Source organism: Leguminivora glycinivorella, chromosome 3, assembly GCF_023078275.1.
Source record: "Leguminivora glycinivorella isolate SPB_JAAS2020 chromosome 3, LegGlyc_1.1, whole genome shotgun sequence".
Lineage (NCBI taxonomy): Eukaryota > Metazoa > Arthropoda > Insecta > Lepidoptera > Tortricidae > Leguminivora > Leguminivora glycinivorella.
In genome coordinates this window covers 23,167,036-23,194,586 of record NC_062973.1, presented here as the reverse complement: position 1 = coordinate 23,194,586, position 27,551 = coordinate 23,167,036, and the positions used below count along the sequence as shown (strand labels likewise).

Genomic DNA, 27,551 nt, shown 5'->3' with positions numbered 1-27,551 from the left:
GTTTCTCCGTGTTCTGTAACGCGCTTATTTTTGAAGGCGGTTTTATTTTTTGTTAAAAAGTTTATTTATTTGTTGATTTTTAGTGGTTCCTAGTGATATTATATGTATCAGTCCGAATACATGTACAGTAGTGAAAGAATTATCCTTAAACTCCTAACCATTGAGGAGTTGACCTTCCATCATCAGCTCAGCCACATAAAATTATTACCATCAGACGTAAATACTGGTGTACCTTTGAAAAATAGACTAAAAACATTACATGTGCCTATAACATTTGAAGAGTTCCCTCGATTTCTCCAGGATCCCATCATCAGACCCTGACTTGGTGCCAATGGGACCATCTCGGGGTTATACCGGTTCGATCAAAAAAAAAAATTTTGAAAATCGGTCCACGATTCTCGGAGATATCGAATAACATACATACAAAAAAAAAAAATAAAAAAAAAAAAAAAAAAAATTCAGTCGAATTGAGAACCTCCTCCTTTTTTGAAGTCGGTTAAAAAGTACATTAAATTTGTTTATTTTTTATACATACACTTTATTAAATAGTGTTACCATATTTCAATAAATTATAAAAACAAAAAAAAAATTCCTTTTCGTTTCACGTATCAAGTAGGTATTAATTATTCCACATATGAACAGCTTAGGTACTTTTGTAGTAATTTGTACATGATTAAATTGATTAATGAATAATGATTAATTATTACAATAAAACTATTTGAATCATCCTATATGCAGCGTGACGTCAAACTGATGTCATCGGCATGAAAGTTACGGGCCCAGCTTATATAGAATTAGGCATAAGTTACTTTGGTATTACCTAGATTGTTTTTTAAATATTTTACAACTGTCAGTGTGGTTTTTATCTCGACTTTGGCTGAACAATAATTATTTAACCCTTTAAGTATAGTATTTCGGCAGTTGCATTAAGGTTGCAAAAATCACGTGTATGCACAGACGAATGCCTACACTACACCACACAATCCTAAACAATTCCACAGTGTGTGGGCGTGCAAAAATAAATGGACGTAGTCAAAATAACGTTGCACACTTCAGATACTAGGAATTATTATTGGTGTCTGCGAAATTGGGAATGATGTCAACTGCGCAAAATGCTGATCTAAGTCTGATGAAGGTACGGTAAATTATGTGAAAATGTTACTAAAGCAAATAACGTGATTAACGTGAAATAAAAGAAATAAAGTATAAATTATATTTATTAATCATTGACCTCTAAGTCGTCTGGGGTCGAAAAATTAAGAAACTAAAATATATCGGCCTAATTTAACACTAAGTTTTTCTGACCTAACTCTAGCCAGACTACTCAGTGAGAGAAATAAAATAAGTTGTATTTTCATTGGAATTTTTCGTTGGTTTCAGTCAAACTCTACGACTAACTTTAGTAAGGTACAGTCACCGGCATAATATAAGTGATGAATTCTGCACCTTGTCGCTTTTAATCATGACAATTTCGTATGGTATTTCATACACGACGTTAAAGTGACAAGGTACCAGCAGCGGCTGATCCGTACAAGCCCATTCCCACAGGCTTGCCTAATATGTATTACTAGTAAAGTACCTAATGTAAAAGTAGGTTTCTTTTTGCTCAGTGTTGCCTAGCAAAAATTTTTACCAGCCGCCACTGCAAGGTACAGAAATCATCACTTATTTATGCCGGTGACTTTATGTACAGTGAATTATGAATTAATTCGTTGATCAGTTCGCCATGCATGTACGATGAATTACAAATTATTTTATAAGGTGGCCATGCACTTTTGCGGCTGGATGTTAGGACGTAGGTGCCTCTTATAAATATCAGATCTAAGATATGATCGTATTAACTCCGAAATGTAGCCAATTCCCAGTAGATACTCATTAGTCCGTCTCTTAAGCATCAAGTGGTCGACAGTCACCCACACATCGGACAATTAAAGCATCACGTTGCATAAACATAACCCGAGCGTAATAGGTCGCCATTATTGTCAAAACACATTCGTACTGGTCGTGTTCGCGTTGCCGGGCGAGTGTGAGTCAGGGAGGGGACCCGTAATGGCTCTAGACAGTAGCTTGTAGTAGCACGAAATACTATTGATAAAGGCACATTGACACATGTAAGGCCTGAGAGGACGCTTGGAGCGGAGCGTTCGGCGGGGCATGCAGCGTGGCGGGCAAGCTTGCGTCCACCCTAACGGCTCAGCCACGACATTGGTCTAAGCGCGACAGCGGTGAGCGGCGGCCATACATTGGAGCGAGACACAGCGATGGGACTTTTCATTCGCACGTATGGCTGCCGCTCACCGCTGTCGCGCTTAGACCAATGTCGTGGCTGGGCCGTAATATGTACCTATGCATCGTCGACTCAGGACACTTGTATGAGTTTCAATTGTTTGACATGCACGCCGCACGCCCCGCCTCGCTATGACGCTATATGCAATAATATGCATATTATGAGCGTGGACTCTGGGGGCCGATTTTTGAATCTACGGCGTTCGAATTCAGAAAATTGTCACTGAAAATAGTAGGCAATTTCGGTGACAATTTTCTGAATTCGAACGCCGTGAGATTCAAAAATCGGTCCCCAGGCCTTACACTTAGGGAGTTCTTTTCGACCCGGGGATATGGGACTCTTAACTGGCTATTTCCACAAAAAAAGAGGGGAGAAGCCTACCCGCTACATCTACTTCTGTTTCACGTTTTCCACGTTGTGCCATTTAGATGGCAATTTTTGTTCTATTCTACCACTAAGGGCCACTTGCACCAACGAAAATGGAGGGTTAATACAAGGGTTAACCCACCATTTTATATGGAATTTCACAGATGACAGCCCACTAACCCTGAGTTGAGTGTTTGGTGCAAGTGGGCTTATAACGGTGCACGGTGGCAAAATAAAGTTCTGAAGTTTCCAAAAATATCGAGATGCAATACAATATGGTGACCATTTGACCAATCAACCTGTCTACAAGAAACTAGCAAGGTCACATTGCTTGTAATTCTCGTACCCGACTAAGTAGTAGCTTAACAGTAGGTATATTTATTCGTGACCCGCTTTAACTATGCAATTATGTAAGTATTATTATTAATATTGCATGTCTGCTGGCAAATAGTGTCACAAATACGCCTTCATTAAAAAAAAATCCAAATTTTACGTCGAAAACAGAGCTTTCAACTAGGCAAGGCAAATGGAATAACACACCAAAACACTTAAACAATTCCTGTGTCATTCACAAAGTTCTATTAAACGCTTTGTTTTAGGCCACCAGCGCGAAGTGCGAATGGTATGACGTATACTTAATATAGATCTAAAGCTCAAGTAACATTGGGAAAAAGAGTGAAGTCAAGATAAAGTGATTTGTGAATGGACAGTGAGTTAAATAGGTCATCGCTAACAACGCGTGGGTAAACATGCAGCGAGACTTGGCGCAATTAATATGTTTCGTGTTTTTTGACACCTCAAGTACCTCAACTCAATTCACAACAAAAAAGTAAGTTGTGTGATTCAATTCAGCTTAGGTATAAAATATTCACAAACAAGCCTCATATCATATGCTAGAATATGTAAAATATGTTAACTGCTAATATTTATAATCTGACTAAGACAGAGACTACTTTTAAAGCCGTTAGGTAGATTAACGACTACTCGTGTGTGCAAAATTACAGTTGTAACTGGCTAGTATATCTACTGGCATAGATGCAAAACTAGGTTTCTGTCTTTTTTACTACTCGAGGAATATTACTCAAAGAGAAGTTATGGAAATTATGGGGACTTGATGGGGACCTATATTTTAATATTATATTTACAAATCCTACACCTGAAAACTAAGCAAGCTGCAGTAGACTGTTCTGTGAACCGTTGTTGAAGTTTTGTTTCAGGCGAGAAATACAGATCACCGTTAACTACATGTAGGTCAAAGTCGATAATTGATAGATGGAGCATAATTTAGCGTTTAGCGACTTTCGTTCTGATAGAATATTTAACTTTAAAAATTTACTACTTTTAGCGTCACTTGGCAAGTGAATACATACAAAATTCCATGGGAATGTTGAGAATGCCCTTTAAGAAACGCATTAGCCGTGTATGACACCTACTTCAATAAAATCTGCAAAGCTCGATTATATACCCAACTCATGAACATGAAATAAGGTCAGTGTGGGGAAGACCGTCTACCCGGAAAGACCGTCTATTGACTATAACTTTTTTGTTTATATATCTACGCCTCTCACACCTCCGAAGGTATATCAGTTTTTCATCCTTAAGCCATTGGTTTGACCACCGAAAAAGAAAAACCGAAAAAGAGATGGCGGGACGACTTGAACGCATTTTATCCAAGCTGGCAAAATTACGCACATGACAGGGTTGAGTGGAAGAAGCGAGGGGAGGCCTTTGCCCAGCAGTGGGACACTACAGTAGGCTAATAAAAAAAAAAAAGCCATTGGTTTACGAAATCAAATGTTTGCGTTATGCTCCAGCTCGGTCAGCTATTTCAGACTTAGAGTGCGATCATCGACCTACGGACACTCGTGTCGTGTCGGTTAGTTTGCACGCTGCTGACGCTGTAAAAAGTGCTGCACGTGCCGCCGCCCCGCGCGCGCCCCTCCCTCCGCGCGCGCGGCCGACTCCTATTTCGTCGAAATCACGGTGTCAGCGTGCATACGCTGACGTCACCGCCGGCCAGTCTACTGCAACTAGCCGGGTCAATGCACCAACTACAAAGGGATGTGAAGTACGGGCACCTGCCAAGAAAATACTTCCCGCACCAATGTGGATGAAGAGGGCTTCACATTGGTGGAAAAGAAGAGCAAGGCGCGCAGAGCGGCTCGCAAGACTATGTGTGGCTCTGCGGAACCGGTGAATTCTGGTCTACGGATTGCCACACCAAGTAGGGCGCTCTACGTGTCTCGCCTGCATTACTCCGCCGTGGCTGACGAGGTGGTGGACTACGTTCGTCGGAAGACTGGCTACACGCTGAGGGTGCAACAGCTGCAGTCGCGTCACTACGTGCACTTCAGCTCGTTCGTTGTGCGCGTGCCGCGGCCGCTGCAGGACACCATCGCGAGCGCAGACTTCTGGCCGAAAGGTGTGGTTTTTCGGCGGTTCCGGGGCAACCTGCCAAATCCCACACCGGGGCAAACGACGCAACGGAGCCACGCTGTGACGTCATCGCCCAAATCAATTGTTTAATTTTATTTTTAATTTTGTTCTATTTATTTTCTCTCTTTTTTGTTAAAATCTAAGTTTCGTGACGCATTGGTTTTACTGTAATGTCATGTAAACATGTTTTTACTAATAAATAAATAAATAAATAAATTGGTCTTCAATACAATACATATCCCTAGGACGAACACTAGTTAACAATAAACTTGATTCGTGTTTCGAACTCGAGCATCGAGTTCAACATGGTTCCGCAAAAAATTAAAATAAAATAGAAGCAGTCGGAATATTTGTATATCATATATGTAACGTAGTCATTTAATAACCGTTCTTTCTGACTAGTACTATTAATCTACTCAAAACGCGTTCAATTTCTTGTTTTATGTTCTGAAATATGTAACTTAGAAATTGTGCCTACTCAGAAAGTCCGGCATAAAAGAGAAAGACAAGACCGGCATACGATAAACAAGGAGTTGCCAACCTTTTTTAGGCTTTATTGGAAATAAGTCGAGTGTAAACAATATCAATATATAAGTACGTTTTTGGCTTATGATAATTGTACCGTTTTTGATTTTAACTTCGAAATACAGTTTTGGTAATTCGTATTCGTATGGTGTTACTAATATCATTCGAAAGTATTAAATAAAAATAACATAGTTGTGAAGAATTATAAGTGGTGAACAGAAAACAGAACTAAGCCTACTTGCGATTAAATAACGACTTTAAAACGCACTTGTAAAAAAAATAACTTGGTATTAACAATGCCAATTTGACGTATTTTAACAAAGGCTGTAATGGATAAATAGTGGGTAGTATTTTTTTATTTAACATTTAATAGTACATTGTGCATCAAGAGAAGGAACTTGAATATTACTAACGAGAGTAAGTTAAATCGCGACGGCATGCCAGAGCGATTTAAAGACTCGAGTTTGTAATATTCATACTCCCCGGGTTACACACAATGTTTTTTATCACACTTGCAATATAAAATTATGTAAAAAGATAAAAAAAAATTGAATACGGTACTAGAAATTTCATAACTCCCTTGGGAGAGCGATTTTTCTATAACTCACGCTCCGCCTGCGTGCAAAATCACATTTAGTGTGCGAGTGTGATGAAAAAAAAAAACGCGAACATTCATACTGTAGTGAAGTGACTATAGCAAAACCAAGCATTGCTAAGAAATGTTACCAAACTAATTCACGTATCTTAATATCCTATTACGTTTTCTTAATAACATAGTTTCAAAAACAGATAAGTAGTTGGATTTATATGAGCCTGTAATATCGTGACTAAATTGTATTCGCAGGTGTTCGTTGGAAAAATAGTATTATGCAATATCTGGACCTGAAAAGAAAAGGTTATGAACCCCATCTACGGGACATATGCCGGTCTTGCCTTATAAATAGAAAAATGCTTATATGTTCAAAATTTCAACGTTATTTTAATAATTATCTAGCACATTCTGCCCCGTTATTACGTAAAATAACAATGATCATGATTTTGGAACCTAGTCTCATATGAAATTACGCGACAACAAGCACTAGACGGTCTTTCCGTGCTCATCGCGGGAGAACGGTCAACCCGCCGAGCCTTAAAAAATGTGATTTTTATCACTTAAAAGTACCTTATTTCACCAAAATACTGTAAAAGCTTTGTAAAATATAATATTTGCTATCCCATAGGACCATGCGCATTACGCCAGACTGCATTAATTATAGAGTTTTATCCACTCAAACTTTATTTCAAATAAACTATGCCGGTCTTGCCCGCACTGACCTTATTGTCATACAAAAAATTGTTATAAGTACCTATTAGAACATTTTTGTAGAATGCCTTTAAATGTGTAAAAAAATCTACAGTATAAGGGAATTTTTGTAACATGGGTAATTGCGAGGTCTTTCGATCCTGATAGAAGAAAAAAAATGTCCCAAGATTTCCATACAAAAACCTTGGGACACTTTTTTTCTCCTATTATTAGGATTGAAAGAGCTCACGATTCTGAGTAGAAAGCACATAAAAAAATCCAAATCCAAAAAACGTGGGGTGGGCAACTTTGAAAAAAAAAATGGCCCATAATTCCCTAGGAATTCTTTTCCTTGATTGTCACAAGCTTACGTTACACAAAGTATAACGAATACGAATATGGAGCGGATTCATCCAATCGCCGCCAATATAGGTCTGATACCTAGCATTCCTAGCACTGTGTACGTCACCTTTCATACAACTTTAACACTTTGTACCCTATTCCATACTAATAAGGGCAGAAATGCTATCGAGCGTGGGTTTATTCTCATTGCTGCAAAGACATCTAAAATGTAACAAAATGAATGTGGGTTCAGTTACTACATATTAATATTAACAAGTTAGTAATAGGCTAGTTTCCTACGTCAAATCAGCTTCTTTTTAAGAACTGTCAAAACGATTTGCTAATATTGAATTACTATGAAATACTGAGGAGTGATGTCACGGTCAATTCGTTTACTTTATATATTTCTCTTTGACTTATTAAATAGAAATTATGTTTAAACATAACCACTGTCCGTATTATTCTTGCTGCATAAAATATTTTATTTTAAGCATAGAAAAGTAACCTATTAAAACCATAGACCAGCGGCGCGGTCGCAGTGGTCCCACGGCCTGCGCCGCAAGGATTTTAATCGGCCGGCCACCGATCCGTCAAAATACTGTGTGATACAGCCGTATACACAGATACACGTGCAGTCTAGTAAAATCCATTTTGGGTGTAAATTAGGTGTTCGATCCTCAGCATTGAGAGAACGAGGAAGAAGAAGGTGTAATTCTGGCCCGCCTCAAAAACTCCTTCAAATTTTGCCTACTAATGAAAAGTTTGCCCACCACTGTCCAATAATAGTCAGAGGGTCAATACCCTAAGTTACCGGTCTCATTTATTTGTGCGTATAATATAATTTATGTATACTAATATAACCTCGTCTAGGACTCATAAACCAGACCATATAGGTGACTGTGGCACTAGGTCGAATTGTCTCAATCTGATACTGTATCATTTATACGCTGGTTGGTCACGACTATACTTTCGGTAGCCATGCGTTTGTAACGGTCCCGACGCTGCGACTCTCATCCGGGCCGGGGCGCGATAATAATACACTCAATAATTGGAAATTAAATAAAAATGAGAGGGGACATCCCTCACTGGGCCATTGTGTGAACAACAATAAGATTTGCGTGAAGTTTAGACTTGTATTTAAGTTTGATTTTAACTATTGTGACTTCAATAAGAGTTTAATTTTCATTAGATTTATATGTATAGACCGGAATATAGAAGGTTAAATGCTGTTGGAACACCATTCGGTCTAGTCCTAAACATGCGCTAACTGCAATGCAGTGCACTTAGCTTGTAACTCGGATGTATTGTATGGAGAAAGTGAACAGCACCGCCAATCGTTTACTTATTATTAGAACCAAAAATTTCGTGATGTCCTACGTTCGATCCGAATTCGATTCGAATCCGTGAAAATAAGGTTCGTAAATAGCAGCTGTAGAACTATTTCTATACGATCTCCGCCATCCGGTTTTTTTCCGTCATTCTTCGGATCTAGTGCGTAAATACCGTATTCTAAAAAGTTAAAAACTCATAGTAGAGATTCTGGACTCCTTAGTTCAAATGAGTTTGTATTGTTTGTACTGTCCTTTAAACATTGAATTACAGTTGTATGCCTAATTTTATTGGAATCCGCTTAGCCACGCGTAATTTTAATTGAGGAACAAATGTTTAGAATACATACCCGTACACGTACCTACCTACATAATGAATGCATCTAAAGAAACTAACTTCCGTATATAATTAGAGTTAGGAAGAATCTTATTACCTCCTTCTTAGTAAATTAGCCAAAGAAGCGAACAGGTCAGAAAAACATAGCTGTGCAAATTTTAGCATTTCATTTACACAGTTTGGTCTAGCTAGACCAATGCTCTAGAATACAAAAAGAAAAACTACTGTAACTAGAATAGTACATTACGATACAAGTGCGTAAAAAAGGAAGTTCGAAACGAGTGGCGATAAATTAAAACACGACCGAAGGGAGTGTTTTAAATCGACACGAGTTACGAATTTCCTTTTCGCACGTGTATCGTACGACGTTTTTCAGTACAGATGACCTACCGAAGTTTCGACCTATCATATAATGAACCACTTCTCGCACTAGTGCGTAAAAAAAACACCATCTGTACTGTAAATATTAAATAAGTACTGAACTTGATTTTGAGTAAAAAAAATGTTGTTGGCAAAAATACCAACTCTGGAATTAATACTGCAAAGAAGACAATGCAAGACTGTGATTAAGCAATTATATCTTGCAACAGTTGATTTTTTATTCTCATAGCTTCTTATTGGACTAATTAGTTTTTAAAAGTCTGTACAGTCACAGTCACCGTCATAAATATGTGATGATTTCTATACCTTGTCACATTAACGTCGTTTGAAATGTCATACGAAATTTTCAAATGATTTAGAGCGACAAGGTACAGAAATCATCACTTATTTGCATCGTCTTCTTTGAAGTATTAATTCCAGAGTTGGTATTTTTGCAAACAACATTATTTTTACTCAAATTCAAGTTGATATACAATGCCGTCATAGTTGAAACATCAAACCTGCCTGCCATATGTGTGCCAAATTTCAGTGACGATATTTTGTATATGCTAAAACAAGATTAGTCATATTTGGCTTTAAAAATAAACACAAATCGATCTCAAGCTGCAGAGCATCTGCTTAGATATAGATTACATGGAATTTATAAGTGGAGACGGTAAAGACCACTTGAAATATAGTAATCGGTTTCATATGGGTACTAGCTTTTTCCCGCGGCTTCGCTCGCGTTAGAAAGAGACAAAAAGTAGCCTATGTCACTCTCCGTCCCTTCAACTATCTCCACTTAAAAAATCACGTCAATTCGTCGCTCCGTTTTGCCGTGACAGACGGACAAACAAACAGACACACACACTTTCCCATTTATAATATTAGTACATATGGATAGTATGGATTATCTGACATAATATTTTATTAACCTTTTAAATAAGAGCTGATACAATCGTGAGGGTTGTTAAGATAATAAATGTAAATTTTAATGTCATTAAAATTCGAAATTAAGTTATCAAATCTCGATTTCTCGTTTTAAAAGGGTTAATATGATGTGTGTCATTCTCAAGCAAAGTGTTTCAAACTTAACGGCTCAGCCACGACATGGCAGCGGCGAGCGGCAGCCATACGTGCGAATGAAAAGTCCCATCGCTGTATCTCGCTCCAATGTATGGAAGCCGCTCACCGCTGTCGCGCTTAGACCAATGTCGTGGCTGAGCCGTAAGGATAAGGATTTTTATTTTTTATTTTATTACTATAAAGAACTGAAAATGCCTAAAAACTAGGGATGTACCGACTAGTCGGGAAAGCCGACTATCCGGCCACATTTGTAGTCGGCGATTAGTCGGCGACTAGTCGGCAAAAAGGACCGATTAGTCGGCACTTCATTAGTGATAGAAAAACAGTACAAAATTAAACTACCAGCTGAAAATTATGGTTGTATTATGTAGCTATTCCTAATAATTCTTTTTTTGTCAAAACAACAAATATCTGTTATCACCACAGAAATAAATTTCCTACCTAGGATTATCGACTTCATAGGCAGTATATTGCCAACCCCACTAAGCCAAGCCGGTTGTTAAAAAATGGAAAATGTGTATAAATATTGTCATGAACCTTTGAACATCTGTAAAAAATCATGAAAAGCGCGAACGAAGGACCAAAAATGACATTCAAAATGTGAATTTATCGAAAATTATCTTCTGGCCGACTAGCCGACTAGTCGGCCGACTAATCGGCCACCCAAGCGCCGACTAGTCGGTAGTCGGCCTAGTCGGTCAAATCAATAGTCGGTACATCCCCACTAAAAACATATCTGACCCTTTAGCACAACTTGCCTTGTCGCGCGCGACTCCATACATCAAGCGCGACTTCAAGTATGGACTCGCGCGCGACAAGGCAGGTTGTGCTAGAGGGGCTGGTGATGGCATATATAACAGCTGTTTTAATCTAAAAACCATTCAACGTTGGAACAAAACCTACCACAAACAATGTTTAATGTGTTGTCTCACTTCAGTGTTGTTCTATCTCTGTTGCACTTGTAAATTTGTATGTAGGTACGAGTAAGTATGTGACAATGCAATATGTTTGTTCACGTTTTGTTTCGCTTTAGGTCATTAAAGCTATAGGATAGATTAAAAAAAAAACCCAACAAATGGAGTTGCAAATAAGTATTCAAATGTTATGGTTCTGTATATCATTGGTCATTGGGCATGGTGCAAGCTAATTGCTAAACCACAAACATGGTATGAAACAATATACATTCTAATGACTATTTCGGATTCCCTATTTCCGTTCGTCCAAACTTGAAGCAAGATAAAGTTCTCAAACAATCAATTACGTGTGTTGCTATTAGTACCTCTTTCACACTCTTGGCCTGTCTAAGAATGTTATCAATAGAAATAAAGATTTGTGTAAGTTAAAATTACTGTTAATATTGTCTTTTGTCCTAGAGGCCTTCAAGTATTATGTAAATATGTTATTCAGAATAAGTATAACAATTTATAGTTACTTATACTCCACACGAGATGGCGCGCATTTCGAACAAGTGTATTTTCTATTCGTTTTAGCCTTGACAATAAATAGTACTTACATTTTGTCTTAACAGTACAACTACTGCACACGAGATGGCGCGCGAAGAAAAACGCATGAAAACTCGAAAATTCGCGTTTTCCGGGACCTAAGGATAAGTTAGACCGATTTTTCACCCCCAAAAACCCCCACATAACAAATTTCAGCGAAATCGTTAGAGCGGTTTCCGAGATCGTCATTGTAAATAAATAAATAAATAAATATACAAGAATTGCTCGTTTAAAAGTATAAGATATGTTATTCAGAATAAGTATAACAATTTATAGTTATTATGAACTGAACATTTTGGAGATTAATGTTTACCCTTTTTTTGACGGAGTGGGAATGCAGTTACGCAAGATGTGTGGGACCCAGCGAGAGGGGGCCCTACCCAATAAACCCACTCCAGCGTTTCATCCTCTTTGCCGATCGTGAAGGCGCGCTGGGATTGATGTATGTCATTAACCACGGCGCCCTCCGGCATTGCCCGGGCTTACGGCCAAGGCACCTGCATGAGGAGGGGGATCAGAAACGCTTGATCCCCTCGCTGGCATCGGGGGCTTAGGGCTCGAGGCGAGCGTACGCTCTTCGCCTTCGACCCTGCCACCTGCGTCGTAGCGGAAGAGCGTCCGCGGCTGCTTCTCGCTCCCTCTCTGCTGATTAATGTTTACCCTGGCAACATGTAGTGAAAAACTACAATTCAGAATAGATTTAGATTGTTTCTCAAAAGGGCATCCTCATTTAAAGTTGGGGAAATCCCCTTTAACTTACCAGTATTTAAATAGTACAGCCAGTGTTTTATTGAAATTCAAATTAAGAAAATGGGGATTCCCTGGTGCTCCTAGAGTTGATAATTTTCAATTTCTGGGGAATCCCCACAAGCATGAATATGAAAAAAAAGTGTGGAACATATTAAGTAAATGGAACTATTTTTTTTATTATAGCAACACTTACTTTTCTCATACAGAAGTGTCAAAATAGTTGCCACATGCAAAGCGGTTTACATAGATGGTGGCGCCCCTATTATTTTCTACTCTTAATACTGTTTTTGCCAAGCTGTATTCCCTTACAAAGGACATTTATTGGATATGTATAAAAAAATGAATTTCTGATATTTAATATAAAAATCAGATTGTTTTAAACCTGCTTTGAATACTTACAGTATTTATACCTATATTGGCTTTTTTCAATGTACTAATTATATCCTATTGTAATACCGGTATGCATGTGCTTTGTTATGATAATGTGAACTGTGTTAATATCTATCCAGTTTCTATTTGTGAGTACCTATAATTGGCTCTGTGTTGGTATTCAAAAAGTGTTATGTATATATCATAGCTGTTGGAATTCCTTGTATAAATAAATAAATACCTACCTATCTATAATAAATAACAATCTAGGTAGGCATTTCACCTAAGAAAGAGATGTGGATTGTGCAAGGCAATTCTATTCACAATAAAAAAAAGACTTGTTTACAAATTGTAAGTATAGTTTTTACATCTTACAGAACAAAAGTAGTACAAACAACAATCCACTGATAAACATGAGTGAATGTACATCATCTATTGAATTATTTTGAAAACATCAGCCTGGGAGAATATATTGTTTTGAGTACAAGGAAAACATTATCAGATTGTTCTCCAACAGTAAACCTAATGAAACTTAGAACTGTGTCTAATTGCAGCTTTCTATTATAGTCTGTATCTTTTGGCATTTAAACAAATGTAAACAAAATCTACCCTCAAAAGGCTCTTTAAGGGCAATCCCTGTGCCAATGGCCTTCGATTTGGTTTTGTATTTGGTTGGTTAACAAACCAATTTTGTTACTACCCAAAAATGCACAAATTATTTGTTTACATTTACTTAAGTAACTAAAAATACAGAGTATAGAAGAGGGATCTCATGCACATGGAAAATAACAATTTTATGACCCTCCATGAATACAATACCAGAATGTGATCTACAGTACTGGTGCAAAGATTGACGGCCAAATTTCAAAGAATTTGAGAGGGTGGCCAGATGTACATTTCTAGTCCTGCATGGATGGCTTTCATGTCTAAGTCAGGCCATAATTTGTCTACCACTGATCTAGTAATCTGTGCACATAATTTGATTCCCTGTGAATATTTTAAATAAAAATTAAATTCGTAATTAGGTTTACAGGGTTTACTATAAAGATACAAAGATACCTACAAAGATGCTGTCAATAGTATTCATCCCTAGTAACTCTCATATTTATTTATTATGGTATGTCACAGTTACTAAAGTAATTTACCATATTTATCAAGCTACTTAAAGTACAATATTGTATACATTTTTAGGTGATGTTGCTATTCACAACTTCAAAATTTGTCAACAAAGGCTAAATCATGAGATACCAGTAGATTAAAGAATGGAATAAAATAAGAAGATAACTGTGGCTAATCATGTCTCACAAGAGTAAAACTGGTTCTTGGGTAATAATATCCTGCATAGTTGTTTACATTCCTTTGCAGTTCAGATCTTTAGTACTCAATAGGTTACATTTACAGCACTCATCTAGATTTTTCTTTAATAATACTGCATCAAAAGTATCTTTAAACTAAAGTATGTTGGCTGTATTATTTTGCATTGCTAATTTTGTTGTTTACAGATGTGAAAGCAATTTTTGCAATGTACTACTTTGCCGAACTAAAGGAGGTCAGGCGAAAATAGCACACAAACAGAAACTCTGCAATAATGCCACACAGTCTTGTAATTGACAATAGTTAGCAAGAATCATAGAATACTCACTTGGAATCCAAGGGAAACTATTATATTCAAGAAATCCGCTTTATTAACAATGATTCACCTTCTGTTTACTCCGGTATAGTCATTCAACACTCAAGAAAAGTACACAGGCTAAACTTCGTAATGCTTGTCACTGAGTAGCTTCGTCATTGATTTGATTAGCACTTTTAACTAGTTCATACAATGAAAATCACAAACACTATTAACTAACAATTACAGTTCCAATTTTATTTGCACGGAAAAAATATTAATTTAAATTAATTTATCGCGAATATAAATATATTCCAGTCCAAACACAAAACGTTTACACAAGAAAGACTAATATCGCTATTCTGACTGGACTGACTGCTAGTGATGTACTTGACAGCTTGCATTCATTCGTTCCTATTCATTCACACATTCCCTACTAGTGATTACATCGCTCGGTATCGATAGATCGCCTTAGGGTCAGTCTCGACGGGAACAATTTTTCGCAAATGTAAATAGCCCTTTGGAGCTGTTTGAGTTATTGTTCAAATCCCGCTTTGTTAGAAACTGTTGTCAATGTCAATTCGATGCAATGTAATTCGTCAACATTTACTCTAAGTACTAGCTAACATTAATATTTTTGCGATATACTTGTAGAAAGAGAAACTTGTGATTCGTTATTTGCAATGGTTTTGTTCTCATTTGCATCATATTTGAAAATACATTAAAAATCAGCAGTTTTGATACAAACTTTACTATGGAGTCTTCATCGATTGTTAGTTTCAACAATGATTCTACATTCCAATCGACGTTGAAAGCAGAATATAACAACGTAAGTGTCCACGAACTAGCCCTTCACGCGATGAGAGATCGATGTTTGCTGTTACAACGCAGAATTAATACATTGGAAACTGATAACATGAAGTTAAAACTGGATATCACAAAATCTAAACAAGGATCACAGTACATTCCTTTACAAGAAGACGAGAGATATCAGCTGCAACAAAAGATTGCGGAGCTTAAGAAGCAAAAGTCGCAGCTCATGCATCATGTATTTATGGTATCATGTGAAAATAAAACCTTATGGAACAAAATTGCCTGTATAAAAGGTCCTGAAAAACTGCCTAGTGCTGAACAAGTAAAACACCCTTTAATCAGGACGAATACGTATATCCACAGCACTCCAAAAACGAGCTCAAACTACCAAGAAAAGTTTTCAGAGTCAAGCTTAGAAGAGATCTCTTTAAAAGTCATAAACAGTTACATACAAGAGAAGTCACAGCTGGTAGAACAGTATGAGCAAATGAGCGAGTTACAGGATGCAGACGATGAGATGTTGAATGTAGATTCTATAGGATTCACTTATATTGAGGAGCCAGGGACTGATTCGTTAAAAGAAATTCGAAACCAGACGGAAAAGCTGCAGCAGTTGAAGAAGGAAATGGCTCAGCAGGAAAAAGACCTTAAATTAGCTATTTCGAAAGTAGAAAGTGTATTGAAATGTAAGTAAATGTAGTTATTGAGCTGGTGGTGTTGACAATCACTGTTAAGACCTACCCTGTATTACTTTTACTTATTTTAGCTTCAAGCTTGTGCACCTAGATAGTATATTGACTGACATTGGTGGAGCGGACAACCACATCAACAGCAGAATATAAAGGCAAAGGCTGCATTTCCTCAGTCAAAGGCCGTCTGGAAGTCAACTCTGGGGTGCCTCAGAACTACAACTACATTATAATTGCTAATATACCTTAGTGTCATATAATGATAAATATAATAAATAATGTTATGCACCACATAATAGAATTGTTGTCTAACATTAGGAGTATTCAGCCAAAAATCAAGATACTTAGTTATTTCTTTGTACTTAATTTTTGTGTGTTTCATTCCAGATGGTTACAAATGCCCAACATGCATCGCAAATAGTACAAAAATAACAACATCAGAGCATAAAGAAATAGAGACGAGTGACAGTCTAGCCAACTGGGCTACACCTGTCGACTCCAGCACATACAATGACACTTTCAACGATTTAAACACTTCAGCATTCAAGAAGAACCAGGAGCAGGACTCAAAAGAGTCAGTCTCGCCTACGACAGACAGAATTTGCCCTATGTGTGGGGAAACATTCCAAAAAGACATTGCTTTCAACGAGTTTCAGGCTCATGTTGAATCCCATTTTACTGGAGATATTGAGCCAGATTCCATTATTGATGACTTTGACAATATTCCTAATTCATTTGATAATGTTATATAAATTTTATTTACCTCATTTTAGATACCTATGAAGCCTTTGCCAAGCAATGTTTGAAGTAATGTATTTTAAGGTAATTTTGAAAGGCTACAGTGGCAAGTAAATGATAAATGTTTCTGAAAAGTAATGAATGACCTAGATTGTGCTGTCTGCAATACCTCATTCTTTGTTGAGATTGCGCCCACGATTTTCTGTGGGATGATACTGATTCTGATAATTACATATAAAAATGAATCATGCTGTGCCCTTGAGGCCAAACTATATCCATAAAAAAAGTTCATATAATTTGGTTAAACAAAGGAGGAGTTACTTGCACATTCATTAGGCACCGGCCACATCAGAGCGTCGCGTGTCTCGGGGCGCGTAACGGACGTCGGCGCTACGCCACCTGAGTGTAATTCAAAAAGCGTCTCCTCAGTACATTTTGTATAGGAAGGACGTAAGGCGCGCCGCGCACGCCACCTGGGGCGCGTCTTACGTCCTTCCTTAGGGAGGTAGTAAGGATTACAATGCCATCCATATGCTTTCACATGGATTAAGTACAAGTTTTTAAGTGACTTCACTAGATGGCGCTATAATGCTAGATTTTTTTCTTACGATATACTAAATCACACACTTAGTCTCCTCTCACCTTAATATTATACTCCGTATCTACATTATTATTTACTTGCTTCAATGCCACTGAATGAAATTAAGTGCTTTAGTATAATTATTTATTGAATAAAATTCTACAAACTATAATTATGTGTCGTTTTTTAGGCTAAATCTGTAGGCTTAACATCAGTCGAGTTTGAGGGCTGTTGTGTGGATTTTTGCAGTAGATTCTTGCTGAACCATTGAGGTCTTTCCTTCTTCATTTCAACCACCCTTTTGCCGTTCCAAAACTCCTTGGCCTGGAAGGAAATAACAATTAATAGTTCAATTTTCATGATGTGGGAGCGCACTAGCTGTTATAAATGTTATAATATAACACTGAGTGAGAGGGACCGACCCTCTCACTCAGTGTTATATAACATTTATAACAGCCAGTGGGAGCACCATCAGCTGAAGTCACAAGACCTGATGCAAAGGTTGCATAGTTTGAGCTACATTAGAAATTTAAAAAATCCATAACTTCAAAATCTTTGATATACAATGCGACAAGAATCAATATAATATGATGAGATCTCAATATCAAAATGTCTGCTCCTACAATTAATTATTGCCCACACATTCCTGCTGAATAGTTCTCAACCAAGTCTCACTTTTCGCAACCAAGAACCCGCCTGGTGTATACTCGTGAACTTTGCTCAGATGCCGGAAAACTCACTGGGTGGTTTCTAGCCATACAAGTGGGCAGTTATAAATTACAACCAGTTTCTGACATAGTGCTCTAATTTTCAGGCATTCAAAGGGTTAAGAAATATTATCGGGCAGACATCCAATGCTTATGGTCGCAACTTAAATAATATCAACCTTTGCATATTTGGTAAATCTTCACTAGTTTCATGAGAAGTATAATAACCTTTTCCGGAAGATTTTCTCCTTCATACAAAATAACGACATCTTCTGTGATTGGTCCGACACCCAGCTTCTTTTTAATCTGTTCCTGGATCAATTTAGTCTCCTCTTGGATTTTTTTGTAGCAGTGTTCTGAAATTTATTTATTCGTACGGCATACATGTTAGAAAAGAAACAGAACGTAAAATTTTAATTAAATATCTATACTAAGAGCAGTCAGCCATTTTGTGGCTTCGTCGCACAGGGTGATCAGATCTTCGGGAGGGCCGGCATAGTGTGTTATAGACTAGATGTAATTACAAAGGTAGTAAAAGAACCTATATGTTAGGTGTAAAACTGAAGGATAAATGCCGTAACATCGACATAAGGGAAAGAACCAAAGTTAGAGACATCCTCACACACATAGACATGCAAAAATGGAGGTGGGCCGGCCACACTGTAAGATGTAAGACCGAAAAATGGAGTCAAAAAGTCCTCATGTGGCACCCCAGAGATGGTTCAAGAGCTCAACGCCCACCACTCAAACGATGGGAGGACGAAATTATAACCACTGTAGGGCCTTTCTGGACTAGACTGGCCAGGCAGAGGAAATACTGGAAAGAGCTGGAGGAGGCCTATGCCAACAGGCACACTGAACTACGCGACTTCATCTAAACAAACAATCACAAACACCACGTTCAGAAGAAAAGGCTAAATAGAATAGAAAAGAACCTATTGCAGTAGAAACTTAAGTTTTCAATAACTGAACCAAATATATAAGAAAAAAAGTTTTATTATGCTAACCTAAACTTTTTGTCAAACAAAATTTAGTTTTAGTAGGTAAGTTGAATAGTACATTACAATACAAGTGCGTAAAAAGGAAGTTCGAAATGAGTGGCGATAAATTAAAATCGGCCAAAGGGAGTGTTTTAAATCAACACCAGTAGTTCCTTTTCGCACATGTATTGTACGAAGTTTTTAACCCTTAAATGCATGAATTTTTCTTTTAACGAGATATTAATATGTGATAGACAATGGTTTTCTGACTCTGGGAAAAATAATAAAAAAAATATTTAATACCGATTTTAATACAAATCAGTGTTGGAAGTTAAATAGGCCAAAACTTATTTATATAAATATATAATTATTGGTTTTTATTTGTAAAGTTTGACTACTATTAGAAAGGTACACTATTTGTGAAACCCCCATAATAAAATGTTTAAACATAAACTAATTACTAACTTCGAAAAAATCTGCCTAAATCACATACTAAAAATCACTATCAGCCTGTTTTTTCACACTTTTCCGCCATTTCATCTTTATCCTTAAATAATAAACACTAAATTATAATATTATTTAATTTATTTAATTATTTATGAAATAATAATAAATACTGACAATAACATATTATAAACAGCCTAGCCTAAGAAAGAAAATAAATACTGAGAATAATAATACTGAATAATAATTAAGCTAGAAATGTGATTTTGGATAGCTACATATTGAGCCACAGGCCATCAAATATATGATGCATATATACATCACCATGCATTTTAGGGTTAAGTACAGCTCTCCAAAGTTTCGACCTGACAAGAACTCAACCCCTTCTTGCACTAGTGCGTTAAAAAAGCCCCATCTGTACTGAAATAGTACATTACTCCCTTTGGTTGTATTTTAATTTATCGCCAATCGTTTCAAACTTCCTTTTTTTGCACTTGTTTGTATCGTAGTTTACTATTTAGAGTCTAGGCAAAAGATAAGTTAACAGTGAAATAACAAACCACAAAGCCTTCCACTCTCATGGTGGTGTCCACAGTCCCGGCACACTCTGATGTTAGTTTGCGGCACCAGTGGCTTCCAAATGTAGTCTGGGTTGCCGAACTTCCTCTTAAGTCTCTTCTCTACGGTTCTTCGAAATTTAGGAACAGCAAGCAGAAATCCGTCTCCAACAATGTCTTTGATTGAGAACTTTTTCGGTGTAGGTGCTCTAGGCTCATAAACATAAGCCAAGGCAAGCTCTGCAAGAAAGAATCAGTTATCGTTAACATAGGAAACAAGTAGCAGTAATCAGGTAACTAATCGAAGATAGGAATAACCAAGATACCGTTTGGTGGGTGACCGAGGGAAGAAAGAATGCATTTTTCAATATTTCTCAGGATATTGACTACCGTTGAAATACGCGGTAGCATTTTGAGTACGACTTATTTTTATAATAATCACAAGGAAAATATAATATCACGACGAAAATAAATCAGGTTAGGTTAACTTCAGGTGGTGTCAAATTGACAATGACATTTACACAAGTTGACAACTTAACCATTAAAAACTGTGGATCAAACCATTCAAGATAATGATAAAGACGAGAGCGACAATCCATGAAAAAAAAAGTAGTAGTTTCTTTGTTTTTGTTTTTTATAAATATTGGCCGAAAACATTATTTACGTTACTAAATATTACACAATATATTAATATTGAATACGATTATATACGTTTATCCTAAAATAGTATTATTTCAGAGCTTAAAAAATTCTTATTTGATTCCTATTGTATTGTACCTGATAATACTGGCAACACGACCAAAGATGGCGCTTGACAATCAGCTGTAAGTGGGGAGGAAAAGTCGAATGCTCGAGTGTTATGTAGTTCATGTCCTCAAGCGTTTCGTTGCAGTTGTAGCTATGGCGTGTTTAAGCCCGAGTAGGCTCTGTGCTCGTGTTCAAGATAAGTTACTGTGTCAATTCGGACATAAAGTTCGCAGACAAACTGTATTTGTGAAACTGAAACCTCCTGGACCAACTCCCTTGCGGATATTTGGAAAGACATGTCAGGTTAGAAAAATCTTATTAAATTTATTTTATTGCCTGGAACCTATTTTTTCTAGGACCGGTCCTTAGACCTAGATAATTTTGTGGAGCATGCAAGCAACTATTGCTCAATTTATTATGTCATTTCGCTTGTTCTTGAAGAGGTCCTGTTTACATAACAGCGTGACAGTAACCTCTATGTCAGCTGATTGAATGAAAATAAATTAGGTTTTATGAATGGGGATGTAGAAAATAGTTGGGCTAAATAAGACAGAAAATTAATTATTTGTAGTGGTATAGTATGAAAGGTCAATTAATGGAAATGTGAAAAGTGAAATCTATTCGTGGGTCGGCGCAGCGGGCGGCACTGGACAGTGGGTCGCGCTCGCGCCGCTGCTCCGTTCTTGGGTTTGTTCAACGATTTTCACTATATTCATAACCACAACTCTTACTTTCGACAAACAATGCTGATCTTTGTGTTGACTTTAATTTTATAACATAAATCGTGCTCCGAATCGGGCACGATTTATTTGATCTAATCGAGATAACCAACTTTGTTATAGAACACTGCAATTATCATTCAGATAATTGTAAGTCTACTTGTACAAGCACAACTCACAAGTTATTCATAATATTTCTTAATAACTTCAAATTGTAGTCATAGGAGCTACTTTACTGCCGTCGTAATAGCTTAAGAAAATAAAACAATTTGGAGGACAGCGTCCCCCCTACAAATAAGTTGGTCAGCTGGGTATTTTCCCTGATTTTATAGGATATTAACCCTGTATTTGCAGAAGCAAGACGCGCCGGTGGCGTCGTGCTTTCTCGCGCATCGTGCGAGCATGCGATACCGACCCGATGCGAACGAAACTTTCTAAGCATTACAAATATTTTTCGCATTAATATTTCATTTACTCTTCCATTGGCAATGGAGCTAACCGATTTCTTTATACATAGCGTAGTGTTCTGATTACAAAAACAGTCGTTACCACGAAAACGAAATTAATTATTAATTGTTTTTAATTGGTTTGTCCTTGCAATAGTTTTGTGGAATTTCGTCAAGTCGTAATGGTAAAGGTAGAGAGTCGCCCGCCGTTAGTGAAAGTTGTGTGATGATTCGTTGAATTTTTAATACCTAGCGCGAAAACTGGGTGGGTAAGGCACCTGTCGAAGTAACTAGGCTTTCTTATTTTACTTCAATCCATTTGGGGAACATTGACCTTGTTTATGTGTTGATTTCTGTCTGTAGGTGTTTCTTTTTTACGTCTTAAACACGCCGTACCGGTCAGTCGAAACTTTAAAGCTTTACTTAAAGATCCGTGCGTAATATGAGGGTTAAAGAAGAAGACAAACTATTGTAAACAAGTTCGCATGATGTTTAGCTATAAAATATAAATATCACCTTTAAACATCGAATTGTTTCCTTTGCTTCGAACCTAGTTAACCTACTAATGGCGTACTTGTCGCAAACAACTTTAACCATAGGACATGACACCGCATCTTCTCAGTATAGTAGTGATACCGCATCTTCTCAGTGTTTCCAATTTGCACCTTACTACACTAAAATAAAGCGAAAATATAACTGAAGTTTATGATGTTCGCATGTATTGTCACACTTTCGGTAAGCCAGCATTACCTGTTTTGAAGTACAAGTGAAATTGTGCAGTAGATATTCTGAAGGAAATGCTAAAATAACCTCGTATCCGTTTGCTAGCCTGATTACAACCTGTTTAACTCATCAATGTTGTTGGTTTTATTCTATTCAAATCATTCAGTTTACTGGAAATGTAGATAATCTGTTTGGATTCTTTTCTAGTATCTTCTTGTTACGGTGATGGCATTAGCGAACATTGGGTCGATTTTGTCCTTTCTCCAGAAAAAGTTTTCCCATTTAAATACTTCGTAATAATCCTCAAATGATTACTCACCTGTACTATCTATTTATTATTGATTAGAACTGCGTTTGATAATTCGAGTGTCATATCATGTCTATTTCTCTGTCAGCTGCAGAAGTTACTCAGCGGATAAGAAGTAAGGCCGGCAACAGACAGTCTTAAAATTCATAATCTGAAAAAAACATAATCTTACAAAAATCAGATCGAGTGCAGTAGTGCACGGAGTTCCATACAATTTCGCGACTGTCCACACACACACACACACTTGTTTTTTAAGGTTGATCTGACAGATGTATGTGGCGTGCCTAAAAGAGTTTTTAAATTTACTGGCAGACCATCTTGCGCGTTCTCATATACACTGCTAGGTTTGCTAGCTATTAAAAATCAACATTATCTCGTTTTTCTTTAAGACCTTGCTACATAAAATTCAGGCCAGCTTCCATAGCAATTACAGGTGAAATGAAAATGGTTCCATTTCATTGGTATTTGCGCATCGGTCGAATGCGTTCCGTCGCACGTAACTCAAACGATACTTACTAGAAACGCGGAACATACAACTATTTGTTCGTAGACGTTATTGTATAAGCGTTTGTGGCAACGCTCGACGCATGTTATTTTCGACATACAACATTTTGCTGTATCCTAAATTACGTACGTGATGACAATACAAAGGTACATTAGGTTTGAAAGCGTGCTGTATGTATTCGTAAAAATCTGTTTTACGCAACTAGAGTCTGAAGCGGGTTAACATTAGCCGTTATTCTTAAAGTGTGCTGTTCGGATGCCATCCGAAGATATGTAAAGCCCTTTTTCCTTGATCGTAGAGCCTACATAAGTCGGAGTAGTAAAAATAATCGCTGAATAAGGCCGGCAACAGACAGTCTTAAAAATTCATAATCTTAGAAAAGATTTGTATGCAAACTGACACTGACAGATCTGTCAGTGTCAGTTTGAACTGTCAGTTTGCATGCAAATCTTTTCTAAGATTATGAATTTTTAAGACTGTCTGTGGCGTGCCTAATCCTTGTTTCAATGATCAAGATTATATATGTTGGTCTTTGTTTTGTAGGTATGTTTTTGTACTTAAAGAAGATAGAGTGTATAATAATTTGTTGCTTAATTATTTAATATTATGTATTTGAATTGACACTCGAGCGGATAAAAAATAGATAACGGTTAAAATTTTACCCCCTTATTCATAAACGTACACTAAAGTTATCAAGCCGATGAAGTTCGTTTGTCCCTCTCCGACGTATTGGTGTGATAGAAAGGGACAAACGAACTTTATCGGCTTGATAACTTTAGAGTACGTTTATGAGCAAGGGGGCTAAAGTTGTGTTAGAAGACGTGACTGATGGATCTATATTCTATGTCAAAACCCAAACTTTTTTGTGTGTCAAAGTGCCTAAGTAGATACTGTTTATTTATACTAGGTATACTGTAGTATTAGAATACGCGTTTGTAATAGTAAACAATATTTTAATTCTTCAATAACGCATGTACATTTCGCTCTTGATTAGTCTTCCTTAGTCAGAACTGTCAGCAGTGGCATCATTCATCATACTATCCATTTGTCGCCCCCTGCTGAACAAGTAAGCATAAGCCCCCCAGTCGAGATTTGCCCCGCTGTACCTTATAGTATAGCTTATGATTCATATCATTCACGATATTCATAATATTCGTAGATGTTTAATACTCTACCACAACAGTCGACCTGGTCTGCGTTTGATATGCAAATGCTTCTGAAATCTGCAAAATTTTGAGACCCGCTATGGCCGCTATCTTTACAGCTTAATGAACAGCCATGAATGTATTCTACCGTACACCGCCGGCGTCCTTCTGCTTGAAGCAGCCGTTGGGCAAGCGCGTTTCGGTCGCCACTCGCAAACAATGAACTCATCATCTGTGGAAGCAATATTAATTGCTGTCGTTTGCGCACGTGAGCTGTGTTTGATAAGGGTCCTGGCTTGCTTAGTGTTGTGTAATTTGTCATTTACTTGGCTATTCTAAACGCTTAGCTTACCTACGCTTTGGAAAAACCAGTTTATGCGTGAGCTTCTTACGCGTAGTTTAAGGATTAAGCAAGTTAAACTGGTCATTGATTGACGTGCTCTCGCTAAGCATTTGGAATCCCCGGCCTTGTATTCGTGTCCTCAGATTGTCCACTTTTGTATAATACGCAAATAAGCGTTAATTACGCTTTAGGATTGTAATTTCGCGTAAATGGTGTCGTAGGTTTTTTAATGAATGTGCTCTGGGTTTGTTAACATAGGCAGATTTGGGTTTGTCCGTCTAATTGTTAATGAACTAGATTACTCATTGATAAATTGACTATAACAAACTGGTGCGTATTCTAAGAAACAGTATTTGTATGAAATTCCCACTGATTTCCCGGATATAAAACTGGTAATATCGCTATCAAGATTCAAACCAAAGAAGAAACACGATTATAAGTTAACCTACTTATTTCAAGCTTCAATAATTTTTCGCGATTCCTCATTCAGTTATAGACTACACACTCAAAAAGACCGATTCGTGTCGTGTGTAAACACACATCCCCACTAGTGTGCGATTATCGGACTAAGGGCCGGTTGCATCAAACCGTCTGTCACCGTTAAAGCGTTAGTTAAATTTTATTGTATTGTATGGGAAGTTCCATAGACGTCTGCTGCGTGACGATGATGTGTCTGTCAAATGTAGGTGATGCAACTGGGCCTAAATGACACTAAATGTTAGCTTAGTGTCCTCACAGCGATTAGAATTAGGTAACACAATAAGAGCATTCCTTAAACCAATTTCAACCGAATAAATACGTATGCGTTTTATTCAGAGCATGACGTTATATTTGGCAACACGTATGCCGGTGCAACGCTCGCCGTGGACTCGACGTATGTGCATTGGATGCATTATAACGTTGCGATGTATCCGCGAAATCGTATGGCCAATGCCAGCTAATGATCGTTCTGTAGTCGGAAGAGAAACTAATACTGTACATTTGTATGATAAAAGTACCAAAGAAAATAATAGATTTTTCCACACGAGAAGAACGTAACTAAGCATAACTTAACAACTTAAAAACTAGCTTAAATGTAAATTCATAAAACCTCATAGTCATAGAGTTTGAAATAATGAATATAATTTAGTTTAAACAAAAATATTACATTCGCCAATAGATTCGATGGGACCATAACATTATCTGAGAAAAGAATTTGATATAAAAACAAGAAATAATACATTTTCAAATATAAAAAAAAAATAAGCTACATGAGGGCTTATATGTTTGGTGGTGATGTGCTCTAAACAATTCTCTGCTAAGTGTATGTATTATGTTTTTGTATTACTTCAGGAAAATCTAAACAGTACAATTTCATGCCAACTTCGATCTAGACATTGCCTATCGCGTGTTTATAATTACATCAGTGAAAAAAAGTTTTAGTTCATAAAGTGTAATGGTCAAGGATGAAACTAATATTAGATTTATTAAATTTATTTTATGTTCTACATTTATTTAACATTAAATTTATTATTTTGTATTAATTTATGTTTGAAATGGTTGATTCTATAATTTATAGAATCCGCAAATCATAGTGGATTGTGGCCTTACTGCGCCTGCGTGTTGCCTACATGTTAAGCCTTTGTGACTAATTAGAAGCTTGTACTTTAATCATCTTTAGGCCAGGTGTACGGTGACTTTTTGTAGCAATCTGTGGAAAATGTTTAGGAAATGTTTAATAGTTTTAAAACTTTTAACCTACTTGTACTTAAGTGTGAGGTCATCATTATCAACTCTCTTGTTACTCTTGTTAGTATCTCGAGCAAATACCCTCTTTAGGACTAACTTATTCCTTACTTACTATTCAAAAGTATTTAAGTAACAAACCATTTTTTTATCGTAAAGTAGAAAAATTAAAGGCGATTGTTGATGATGTTCCAGCAAAAAAAAATCTGAACACTGAAAAATATCGATGTAAAATGAGAATCGTTTCGTAATACATCATCCATGTTCAATAAAAAATTAGAGAAAAACATGTGGTGAATTGTTTAGTTTTTATATTTAAAAAAAAATGTCTGTGCTACAGGGTTTTTTTTTAAATCTTACATTGTATTTAAGTGTTTGTTTAAACTTTAAAGTAACAGTGACATTCAAATTAAAAAAGGATAATATTTGTCATATTTGGTATAATCGTATAACGAGTTCCACTGTAGCGTCAGAACTATTTAATTATTATATTAAAGCTAGATTTAAACATTATTTAAGCCTATTTTAAAGAATGTGGTGACAATGCCAACAAATTAACTTGATGGTCGCACATACATACATAATAAGTATACTAGGCCTACATTTCTACAAATCTTTTGAAACGTATGTTTATATGAAAGTAAGTAAATCATTTACATCTCGCCTACATATTTTTGACATATAAGGCGTTTATAAATATGTACTAATTTTAAGTAGCACGTGATCGCCATAACGGGATCCGAACACGGACTCGCGACGAAGATGAGTTTCACTTTCTTAAACAGGATATTTTTTATCTCAACA

The 27,551-nt window shown here is 36.9% G+C and overlaps 4 protein-coding genes across 8 annotated transcripts in view; 2 read left to right on the top strand and 2 right to left on the bottom strand.

Moving 5' to 3' along the window:
* Nucleotides 1-14,945, bottom strand: part of LOC125242613 (protein draper-like) — a 68,880-nt gene extending 53,935 nt beyond the window's left edge. For 4 of the 5 annotated variants that reach the window (XM_048151412.1, XM_048151414.1, XM_048151413.1 and 1 more), the window contains exon 1: nt 14,613-14,945. The gene's annotated coding sequence lies outside the window, so the exon portion shown is untranslated. The remainder of the gene's footprint in view (nt 1-14,612) is intronic. The other variant, XM_048151415.1, reaches the window with a different exon arrangement.
* A 244-nt stretch (nt 14,946-15,189) lies between these two features.
* Nucleotides 15,190-17,568, top strand: LOC125224856 (protein spindle-F). Its single transcript, XM_048128354.1, has 2 exons — nt 15,190-16,078; nt 16,469-17,568. Exons 1-2 carry the CDS (start codon nt 15,334-15,336, stop codon nt 16,831-16,833), a joined length of 1,110 nt encoding a protein of 369 aa, XP_047984311.1. The 5' UTR covers nt 15,190-15,333; the 3' UTR covers nt 16,834-17,568.
* LOC125224857 (39S ribosomal protein L32, mitochondrial) lies at nt 17,530-20,579 on the bottom strand. Its single transcript, XM_048128355.1, has 4 exons — nt 20,414-20,579; nt 20,091-20,327; nt 18,335-18,462; nt 17,530-17,723 (listed from the first exon to the last, which is right to left on the bottom strand). The coding sequence occupies exons 1-4, from the start codon at nt 20,496-20,498 to the stop codon at nt 17,586-17,588; spliced, it is 588 nt and encodes a 195-aa protein (XP_047984312.1). The 5' UTR covers nt 20,499-20,579; the 3' UTR covers nt 17,530-17,585.
* Nucleotides 20,580-20,923: 344 nt separating this feature from the next.
* Nucleotides 20,924-27,551, top strand: part of LOC125242643 (all trans-polyprenyl-diphosphate synthase PDSS1) — a 109,431-nt gene continuing 102,803 nt past the window's right edge. The window contains exon 1 of the mRNA XM_048151479.1: nt 20,924-21,137. Within this exon, the coding sequence (XP_048007436.1) occupies nt 20,934-21,137 (204 nt within the window). The 5' untranslated portion in view covers nt 20,924-20,933. The remainder of the gene's footprint in view (nt 21,138-27,551) is intronic.